This window comes from Mercenaria mercenaria, chromosome 3 (genome assembly GCF_021730395.1).
Source record: "Mercenaria mercenaria strain notata chromosome 3, MADL_Memer_1, whole genome shotgun sequence".
Lineage (NCBI taxonomy): Eukaryota > Metazoa > Mollusca > Bivalvia > Venerida > Veneridae > Mercenaria > Mercenaria mercenaria.
Window position 1 is genome coordinate 72897014 of NC_069363.1, and position 12020 is coordinate 72909033.

At 36.3% G+C, this 12020-nt stretch overlaps 1 protein-coding gene across 1 annotated transcript; it reads right to left on the reverse strand.

The window, feature by feature from the left end:
* Window positions 1-1762: 1762 nt before the first annotated feature.
* On the reverse strand, window positions 1763-2914 carry LOC123525692 (neuronal acetylcholine receptor subunit beta-3-like). The gene has a single exon (XM_045304835.2). It carries the CDS (start codon window positions 2912-2914, stop codon window positions 1763-1765), a length of 1152 nt encoding a protein of 383 aa, XP_045160770.2.
* Between the last annotated feature and the right edge of the window lie 9106 nt (window positions 2915-12020).

Consider the following 12020-nt stretch of genomic DNA (forward strand, 5'->3'; position numbering starts at 1 on the left):
CCAAATTTCTCCACCGCTTTTGCGACGAATTCACCGCCGCGGCGTTGGAACCACCGCTTCTAGCCTGATTGCATTGAAACAAAAAATGAATTTACAAAATGAAGACTTTCAGTAGCAAAAGAACTCTATGCATGTAGCAGACTGTGTGTAACGTCAGAGATAAATAGAAACACAATCTAGACTGATTATCACTATGTTACAGCGGTGTTCTCCATTGAAAATAGCCCATTTTTAAACATAAGTATAAACAGTGCATACTGCAAATAATTCCATGACCTAACAGGTCTTCAAAGCAAAACAAACAGCTAGTATAGACGTTTCTACAGCAAATTTCCCTCTGTCGTAAACGGTATCCTATATTTTGACTCCTCGGCGGGCATCATTTAAAAATGCCCTCTGCGGTAAAGTTTATCATACGTGACCATACCCGGGTCCCTTTGGAGGGCCAGAACGTCGGTGTAGACGAACGGACAGACTTGAAACTTGCCAGGATTATCCCCAGATGGTTGACGTGATCAAATTATTTTGTAAACACTTCGAATTGGGCCGTTGAATATGATTTTCGCATCAATTTTAATAAACGTAGTTTAAACAGCTGAATACTTTTTTATTTCGCAAAGTTAGCGACCAGAATTACTTATATAATACGCTTATGCATTTACACGTATGCATGCACCAGAATATCTTCATGGAAATTCAAAATGAAAAAGTACAGCTTAAAAAACTAACACAACTACTATTGATTTCTGACCTCTGTGGTTGTCGCATCCCTCAGCATGGAGGACATCAGGTAATAGGGTGTGATATTTTGTCTACAAATCTACTAGACTAGTTACCAGTCTGATAATAAGTTGTTTTGTTTTGTTTTGTTTTATATAAAAACAAAACAAAAGTTTATATATAAACTCGTAGTTGGAGATCTTTCATGTACAGTCTACAAATCTACCATCTCTGTAACACTGAATAATTATGACAGCTCAATAGTGCACACAAGGGGCTGATAACTTGTTTTTATCTTCTCCGCTCTGAAGTTTCAGACGATGCTGAGGCATAGTTTCCAGTGATAAATAACATTAAGCAATTAATCCTAGCAGGAAAATACTGTTCTGGTCGATATATCTTGCTAATAGTGAGTAAATTCCCAGTCTTAATTACCAACCATGTGTTAAATGATTCAAATTTTACAAGAAGTTCACATTTCTGTCAAATATCACGAAAACAGCAAATCGGTGAAAATTTACATTAATAATGCATGTACATTAAATTGGAACAATGTTCATAATGCCATAGACATTACATTGATAGACCGGTTACTTTGTGTTTTGTGAAAATCAATCAAATAACTGAACTTTTAAAGTGCTTTTAAGCTTCCATTCTTTAATCAGGCTGTTTCGTCTAACGGAAATTTCTATTCGCCTTGACAGGAAAAAGTCCTCGGACAACACAACAACAGTATAGTCAATATAATAAGAGTATTTATTATTTTACTATGGGTATCTGAACGATTGAACTAATATTCTTTGACATAGTGAACTGATACATAGCAGTAATATAAATCTTAATTTTGTAATGTAGGAAGAATGAGTTTAACGCGATGAAATGCTCAACCCGGGCCTAGAGGGCGCGGACGGTACCCGGGCCTAGAGGGCGCGGACGGTACCTTGCACATAAACGGGCTCAATCAAACTGAGCATGCAACATTTAAATTTATGTCGTGTTCGGCGACCTGTGGTTTTCCACTTACTGGACAAGATACATGTAATTAAGTTTCGGGATATTCAGATAGAGCGGATATGTAAATCATAAGTATTGGTACGGGAACAGAACCCACTATTATCATTATGTACATCATCACTCTGTCAATAGCTTTGCTCACGTCTCGCCACGTCACCACTTCATCTCCATTTACCTCAGTTTGATTCACCTTTGTCGGTTTTGTTTTAATAACCTCATTATTCTGGGAAGGTCTGAATTCTTCGCTCTGTTCCATCCGTATGGCGTACATGCCTCTATTCTTCCTTTTACATTGTGAAATCCTGACGATCGATGTATGCCACTTCATCTTTGGAACCGATTCGTCTCTGTGGAAGATGGCCAGATTCAAAACAACGAACACGCACCCTGCACAATTAGTCAATATTCCTGTTAGAACAAAGGTGCACATTAACGACACTGGTTCTGAAGATTTCGGCAGATGATCTTCAACCACTGTAAGAAAAACCGCCAGAGCCACTAGGATGGTGACAGTAAAACTGACTCGTTCGCCGCATTCACTCGGCAGTAGGAACACAAGACCTGCTAGACTCCCTATGCCAACAACTGGTAGAATCACTGTAAGGATATAGAACAGAGACTGGCGTTTTAGCTTCAGTCGGAAATGTGCTGTTGAAAGAGTATATGAATTACTTGTGTAGTATGATGTTCCATCAAGTGTCCATTCTGGATTTGGTACAAAGAATGCCGTGTTGATTGCCGGCGTAGTGATATGAAGTTGAACTTCGTCTGTCATGTAGTCCATCGGAGCGAAAGCTATGTCACACATTTGTTTATCAAATGGCCAGTACTTCGTGTTGAAGTTGCAAAAACTGCGTATCACCCCAGCTGGTAAAAATACAGCCAGTCCGCTGTAATAATATATGACGTACGAATTTGGATTACCCATTGTTGTAAATTCTACAGGGTTTAACAATGTAATTGGAGGAGTCCAAACTTCCTTCATTGAAATTCGAATCTTTGTTATTCCACCAAATTCAGCGGGATTCCACACCATGCGTTGATCAAACCACGACACAAATGTGGATATGGAAACCGTCAAAACTCCTTTAACTATATCAACCTCTTGTATATTGTGCAAACCTATGGAAATGTTTATGTCCATCACTTCTGAATGATTATTTACTGGTCGCACATCCATATGATATCCATCTAGTAAAGTATAACGCAATTTTGTTATATTTTCATAGCTTTGTCCGTCAACAAAAACAATGAAAAATGTAATCCACAAAGTCAATAAAATCTTCATAAATGTTCCCTGTAATTGTTTCATTTGCTTCATCGAATGGTAACACAGCGATAATATATTACTGTATATTTTAGCGTTGTTCTCAAAGATGATTACACTTGTAAAATTTCATTTATTTTAATATATGTGTCACAACGGTTTATTATCACTTGTTCAGTAACCTTACAAATGGCGTCGTTCACTGCTGTTCCCGTTATTAATGCGCTATAATTCTGTCCTTTTTATTTGACAATGATCATACGCCAATGGTCCTGAAACTATACAGTCGTAGTTAAGTCTGCTGTTTGTATCGTGGCAATCCTAAGAATACCGGATGCTAATCAATAAGGAGTATGTGCAGAATGTCTGAGGGTGATCTAGACATCATAGCTCTTCACCAATGTCGATATGGAAGGGTATATCCGCCACTTCACACATTATAGTTGTTGATATTTCAATATGCCAATTAATTTCCCATGTTTCTGTTTAGAAGTGCATTATCCCTATTTATATGTAAATTGTGATATTTTGATTATAACACTACTTTTAATGTTGAAACCCATGAAAATTAAAATGATTCTTATAATTCAGTCATAAGAATTCATATGCAAATGTTTTAATAATAATTAAGTATTCAATTTGCTAACTATGCCATCAATATGAAAACCGTTGAGTCAAAATTAATTTAAAGTACTTAATATGCAATTATTTTAATTATTATTAAGAAGTTATTTTGCTAACTTTGTCATTTTAAGTATGCTTGAAATGGCATTGATAAACTTCTTATTCCTATTTTCAATTTTATTTTGATTTGGTCATATGAATGACATTTTAGTCATTTCAGTTGTATGTTGTCAAGCTAAATGATTCGTTTCTTTGCGCGAAAATGGGCCCTTTTAAGTAAAGGGGAATAACTGGTAAAACAGTAAAAAAATAATAAACGCTCCCCGGACCGGTGTCGATAATATTTCATACTAAGAAAATAAGTCCACTCGCAACTGTTCCATTCAAAGATAATGCTTAGGTAATTCTGAACATTTAAATGATGACCTCGGTATCAAAGTAGATAGTAGTAACCAAAGAAACAGTCAAAGCTCAAACGGGTCAAAGTTGATGTTGTTTTTTAGCTCGACTATACGAAGTATAAGGAGAGCTATCCTACTCGCCCCGGCGTCGGCGTCGGCGTCTTTCCACGTCCCCACCTTGGTTAAAGTTTTGGTGCACTTTCTCTTTTTTCAACTTATCTCTGTAATTACTTGATGGATTTGATTCAAACTTGAAATACTTATTCCTCATCATCATCCACATCATCTGACATAAGGGCCATAACTCTGGCACCAATATTTCATGAATTATCCCCCCTTTTCACTTAGATTTTCAGGTTAAAGTTTTGATGCACTTTCACTCTATCTCTGTTATTACTGAATGGATTTGATTCAAACTTAAAATAGTTGTTCAACATCATCACCCACATCATATGACACAAGATGCATAACTCTGGCACCATTTTTTCATGAATTATTCCCCCTTTTTACTTAGAATTTCAGGTTAAAGTTTTGGTGCACTTTCACTCTACCTCTGTTATTACTGAATGGACTTAAAATAGTTGTTCAGCATCATCACCCACATCATATGACACAAGGTGCATAACTCTGGCACCATTTTTTCATGAATTATTCCCCCTTTTTACTTAGAATTTCAGGTTAAAGTTTTGGTGCACTTTCACTCTACCTCTGTTATTACTGAATGGATTTGATTCAAACTTAAAATAGTTGTTCAGCATCATCACCCACATCATATGACACACGATGCATAACTCTGGTACAATTTTTCATGAATTATTCCCCGTTTTACTTAGAATTTCAGGTTAAAGTTTTGGTGCACTTTCACTCTATCTCTGTTATTACTGAATGGATCTGATTCAAACTTAAACAATTGTTCAACATCATTACCCTTATCATATGATGCAAGGTGCATAACTCTGGCACCAATCTTTTATTAATTATTCCCCCTTTTTACTTAGAATTTTAGGTTAAAGTTTTGATGCACTTTCACTCTGTCTTTGTTATAACTGAATGGATTTGATTCAAACTTAAAACTTTTGTTCAACATCATCACCCACACTATATGACACAAGCAGCATAACTCTGGCACCAATATTTAATGAATTATGTCCCATTTTGCTTAGGATATACTTATGTAGTGTTTTGATACATTTTATCTTTACCTCTCTTATTACTTTAAGTTGATATTTTTGACATAGACTCAGGCAATTGTGCAATATCTTCATCCACAATTGGAGTCATTAAACACTCCAGTGATAGCTCTAGTTTCCTCAGATATGCCCAGTTTCACTATCCAGCATCGAAATAGTCGAGCACGCTGTCTCCTGTGACAGCTCTTGTTATGCCCCCGAAGGGAGGCATATTAGTTTTCAACTGTCCGTCCGTTAGTTAGTTCGTTCGTTCGTTAGTCACAACGTTAACTTTTTGCATGAAGGCACTTAACTCGCGAACCACTGCACCCAGGACCTTCAAACTTCACATGCTGATAGTACTTATTGAGTACACCACCCCTACTGACTTTGGGGTCACCAGATCAAAGGTCAAGGTCACAGGGGCCAACGTTAACTTTTTGCATGAAGGCACTTTACTCGCGAACCACTGCACCCAGGACCTTCAAACTTCACATGCTGATAGTACTTATTGAGTACACCACCCCTACTGACTTTGGGGTCACCAGGTCAAAGGTCAAGGACACGGGCCAACGTTAACTTTTTGCATGAAGGCACTTTACTCGCGAACCACTTCACCCAGGACCTTCAAACTTCACATGCTGATAGTACTTATTGAGTACACCACCCCTACTGACTTTGGGGTTACCAGGTCAAAGGTCAAGGTGCTGCGGGGGTATTTGTCACCATTAATGACAGCTATTGTTTGTGTGGGTTTTTTTTCGACTAAGAAAGTGAACCCGGTCGGGATTTTCCGACGGACTTTGGTTGGTCCCCAAGTAGATCTACCAAACGGTTGGCATTGACCCGACCCCTAACCCTGACTTAAAAAATCAGCCGCAAAAAATGAGGAAGTCGAAAGTTTCCAAGTTCCCAGAATAATGCACTTTTTTTTAGATTTTCACTATTCACCATCTCATTTTTCAGCTCTTAGACTACCAAACAAAATCATATATTTTTCTCTAAAGGGCTTTAAATGATGGACACGCCCAGGCAAAATCTCGCAGGGGTTACGGAGTCAATATGCATAAGATTACAGTCAGATTCGAACATTTTTCCTCTCACCCCTAGGGTCCGGGTGTCGGATATGTTTCTGATATCGAATTTTTGAAATTGAAATTAAAGTGTCAAAACCTGTATTTTTCTCGTAGGGTTTGACATTTTTAGCCTAGCTATTACTAAATACTACACAATAAAAGATATTCGGAAACGCCCTGGTTGGGTCAGACCAGTCTCTAGAGGGGTTCGGGCTCCGGGCCTGAAATCATATTTTTTTAGATGGTCATTTTCAATCAAATATTACGGCAAAAGTACTAAAGATATCATAATAAAAGTTACGTGTATCTGTAGCCTAATAATTTCCAGTAACTATTTCATAGGTATAGCACAAGGTTCAAGCCTGATCCTAAGGGTCGCCTGGGTGTCAGGTCCAAACGTAGAAAGAAACCGGTTAATATACCTTATTTATCTCAAAAAATATTTTTCAACAACTAAAGTAACACGGTTCGGTTTATATCTATTATTTCTATGAAAATAAATAGATTCAGGTAAGTTTTGTCAGTCTGTACAATCTGTAGACTTGATATAGGGACCGTGTAACGGTAATTTTTGTCGCATTTTTATCGAAAATTTCATCAATTTCATTTTATTATAAAAAGCGTTGGGAACAAGATATCAAACTGAAATTTCTTTTTTCAAGTACGGTTGGAACTATCATTTAAACGAATATGAAAATCATTTTTCCCCGACGGACACGCCGTCGGAAACATTTGCTGAGCTTTGGCATTTTTGGCTTGTAAAATATTAGCCGTAAAATAAGGAAAACATGCTTATATAATATATTTATTTTGCATTAATAACTGCAAATAAAAACTTAAAGGGATGGACCTTGTCGGAGAGTCATATCTTCATAACCTTATGTCCGATTTTAATAACTTATACTTTGTTGCAAAGGGCAAGCCAGGACGTACAGGAAGCAGGCCAAATATGAACTTTTCAAAACAGTTAAAGCAGTCCAGTGAGACGGCTCTCCCGTTCGGACCAGCTTAGTCTTGGCCAGCATCCTATCGCATAAAACAAGTTTAGTCGCATTCTAAGACCTGTCCTGAGCCCTGATGGCATCAAATGGACTTGTAAGTAGTTTGAATGTAAAGCTTAGATATCTACCAACATCCATGTATGGTATAGGGGATTCGACTGGGTCCAAAGCCTTCCAGACATGGTAAAAAGCCGTATTTTCTATGTTGGGGGCATATCTTGTAGCCATATATGACATGCCCTGACCTCTTGGGCTATCCTATGTACTAAAACAGGGTTTCAATCGATAGCCAGGAATTGCACCCATACAACCATGTAGGATATATGTATATTTCTTTGGCATAAAGGCTCGAATCCGGTCGAAAATGTCTTAGTCATGGTCAAAATACGAAGCTGGAAGACAAAATGGTGTCCTTATTCGACCCTACAGACCTACATGACCATGTATAATACTTGTATATATCATGGTCATACGGGTTCGAATCGAGTTTAAAGCCTTTCAGACATGGTCAAAATTGACATATTTCCTAAATTTGAACACTTCCCGGTGACCTTAAATGGCCTGTCTTGACCCTTATGGGTACGTCAGTTCTCAAACTTGGTCTTACTCGGTAGCTAGGACTCATACCTATACGACCATGTATAATATATATATATTTCTTTGGCAGAGGGGCTTGAACCCGATCAATAACCTTTTAGACATGGTCAAATACGTAGTAGAAGACCAAATAGTGTTCTTATAGGACCCGCCCGACCCCTAGGGCTATCCAATGTACTCGAACATGGTGTCAATCGATAGCCAGGATCCATAACTACACATCAATGTATGAAAAGGGTGCATGTTTTGGTGATACAGGGTCGAACTTTATTGAAATTCTTTCCGGCGTGGTCAAAATAGGCAGACTTTCTAAGTTCAAACACTACCTTGTGACCCCTAGGGCTATCCTAGCTACCCGAACAGGGTCTCAGTCTTTAGCTAGGACGTATGCCTACAAGACCATGTATGATAACTGTATATATCATGGTCATAGGGGTTCGAGCCGGGTCTAAACCCTTTCAGATATGGTCGAAATTGTCATATTTCGCAAGCTTGAACATTGCGTCGCTGTGTTTTTCACGAGGTGAAAATGGACGTTGCACCGGAGAGGGAGCAGTTAATTATTATACGGCGACGTCTGTCGTAATAATGAGGACTGGTTCTCGGCTTCGTTTTATAACATCAAAATTATTATGAGAACAATCTTATTTTGTTGCAGTCATTATTATGAGGACGATTATCGATATGTTTGATATTCAACATTTCATTGTGCGAATGATGTTCGTTTTTATCAGACACTTAGATAAGATCCTATGCCTCTGTTTTTAAAGTACTGTTGATGTATCTAAATATAAACAATGTTTTGAAAACAACAAAAATGTAACATGAAATTGAATTTTGCAATTATAAAACAATCAACTCAATTTGAATTAAAATGTTTGCATTTGAAATTCATTGATTAATTTATAACTGAAACATTTTAATATTTCATTAAAAACATAGACTAGTATCATCATTAAAATGATATAATGTTAATGTAATACAAATAGGGACTATGCACTTATAAAAACCAACATGGGAAATGAATTGGCATATTGAAATATCAACTAATAAAATGTGTGAATTGGCGGCTATCCCCTTCCATATGTCGATGCCGAAGTTTCTATGATGTACGAACACATGCCTACTTCGTTGTTATGAAATATTTCGATTTTTCATGCCCGTATTTTGTTGTTATAAGTGAAAACAATCCACCACTTCAATATTAAAGTAGACTTTCGATCAAGAAAGTCCAGGGAACAACGCAGCCTGCCGTTAAAATAATCAAACCAAGTGGATGCATTTTTTTTCAAATGCCACTTTTTCTAGTATTTTGTTGAATACGCTGATTTTTTTATGTAGATGACTTTACCTACCTCGATTCATCTAATCACCTATGGCCAGATATGTCAGGAAGAAGTATAGTATAATTGTTATGATTTACTTAAAGTAATGTTCAAAACACTTGCAATTTATAAAAAAAATATTTGTACTAACCAGTAAACCCATATCTGGCCATAAAGGACCGATTTGATTTATATCGTTGTTTGGTCACGAATTCTTACAAGTATGTCACGTTTATTTTATGTACACTTTGTATGTTACCTTCTCTAAATTAAGATTTTATTATTATTATTATTATTATTATTATTATTATTATCATCATTATTATTATAAACTAATAATAATTTGCCCGCAAATAATGTTACACTGAATGTATTCTTATTCAGTAGCATGACACATTGCCTGTTTATAGGGAGCTTTTGAGCCAAGTAATAATAAAACCCTTTGATGGATGGTCGAGTTTCAGATCAGACAGGAAAAAATCCTGTCGACCTTTGAACTCCAAACGTGACCTTGACCTTTGAGCTAGGGGTTTGCACATGACATATTGTTTAACCGTTAACTGATGACAAAGTTACAAATCCGACACGGATTCGGGACGGACGGACGGACGCTGCAAATACTATATGCCACAGACATAAAAAAGTGGAAACGTGCACAACTTCCCTATGAGTATAACTAGCTTACGAACAGTTTTTCTTGGTATAATGAAGCGATGCTATCAATTTCATATTTTTGAGACTCAGAACAAACTTTTGACGCTGGAGGGTTAAATAATGAATGTTCATGGCGGAGCAAAATAGCACTTTGTTTAATTAATAAGAAAACCAAGTATAGAGTATTTGCATCGATCACGACTGAATGCGATTTTCCCCTGAGAAAATATTTATTCAGAGACGTACCAAACAACTATATGGACAAAACGTCCAAAAATATTATACTTAAAGTCTTTCTTTTTTGTTTACCCGAGAACCGCTGTATCTTGACTTTGGTCTGGGTGTGCAGATCTAGCGATCAAATGTTTAACCAACTTTAACGTTTTACACAAGATTCCGTAGCGGAAATAATAAAAGAGTTTTCTATTGCAGAATAAATGTCTGTCCGTCATTGTATGGGTTCGAAAATTTCGACATTGTCTTTTAAGTAAATGTTAATTTTGTTCACATTTCGCGATTTTCTCGGATCTTTCCTTTTTTACATAACTTTAGAGTTCTTACAACTACAACCTTAAAATGTGCTCTTTGAATTATATACATAGTGTAATACATTTTATTGCAATAAAATATTCGTATGAATAATGTTTAAATTGTTTAATACGTTTCTTCACGTTGGCGTAATTTTCTTTTTGGGCCTTAATGCGTAAACATTACGTACAATGTAATATAAGAATGATAATTAAATATATGATAAATCATTGATTATAACTCCATATTTCATTCTCATAACACATAAAGGTGAAGATTACAATTAGAGCGGGGGTACCAACGTTTCCCGAGGGATTCTGAAGTTGTTGCGATATAAAATAAACGCTATTCTAGCTTAAAACATTTTCCAAAAACGCGCGGGAGTGTCTGCGTTGTTTTTTCACGTTGGCGTAATTTTCTTTTCGGGCCTTAATGCGTTTACGCTTTGTCAAGGAACAAAACACCCCCGAAAAGTGACAAGAACATCAGTTTTATGCTAGAAAAAGTTGCCTTACATTGGTGCGCAGATTAAATCAAAATCATTAAGCTATAAAATACTGCAATTCGAATTTGAGAAAAGATTTGCTTTTTACATTGTCCACCTTAATTGCCTAAAATCGACGAAATTAAATGCCATATGAATAATTCAAATTCAACTGTCATTCTGATGTTTACTGAAACTTTTCTTGGTGAATGTACGACAGAAAATGAATTAAGGATTAGTAATCACGCCCATGAAAGGAAGGACTGTAAAAGCAAACATAGGGGCGAAGGAAACGTAATGTATACATATATACACTGCTGAATCGATACAGTACCGCAACCGTTTTTCATACTGAATGAACAAAACAGAATCAGTTTGGATTGAAATTATTTACTCTAAACGTTATATTTTTTTATCGTCCGCCGAATGCACACAAGTCTTGGATCGAAAACAATGAAAATAATCGGAAAAAGTCGATATATCATATTTTAACGCTTTAAGTATAAATTATTTCCAACAAATACGATAATTTAAAATGCGAGATAATAATGAGATATGGTCTTAACGTCTTTTCTGTTTACGGACGTTGGTTTCCCGCGCTTTGTTTAAATACGCTGCTGTAAGAAACAGTTCTAAAAAGAAAGACGTTCGATTGATTTTATTTTTATTATTATTTCTTGAATATGGTAAAATACGGCATGCATGAAAAAGATTCTGTCACTGGCTGTAGCTGCAGATGGAAATATCCGGCTCTCGAATAACTGTTTAAGCGGTAACTTGGCATATTTCACTAATAATTGCATCAATTATTACATCTGGTATTTTACCAGAAGAATTAAAAGAAGCTAAAGTAATACCAGTTTTCAAATCCGGTGATAAAACGGGGCAAATATCATTTCTATCGACTATATCACAAATATTTAAAAAAAAAGAAAAAAAAGAGAAAAAAAGATATATCCGTATTAAACAAACAATCGGGATTCTTGTAATACTGCACCGCTGATATTAAATAAATCAAATTAGGGCATTTAACCTTCATGGTAAATGAGAAAATATTCTACAGTACAGGAAAACCAGAGAATTCTGGTATGATCAAAGACCAAGAAGAGCCAACGGTCAGGCCGGTATTTTTACGGAACGGCACGGGAAATAGACACAAA

Excerpts from the sequence above, each read along its gene's own strand:
- LOC123525692 (XM_045304835.2), bottom strand. The coding sequence starts at position 2,914 with ATGGATGTGCGACCAGTAAATAATCATTCAGAAGTGATGGACATAAAC.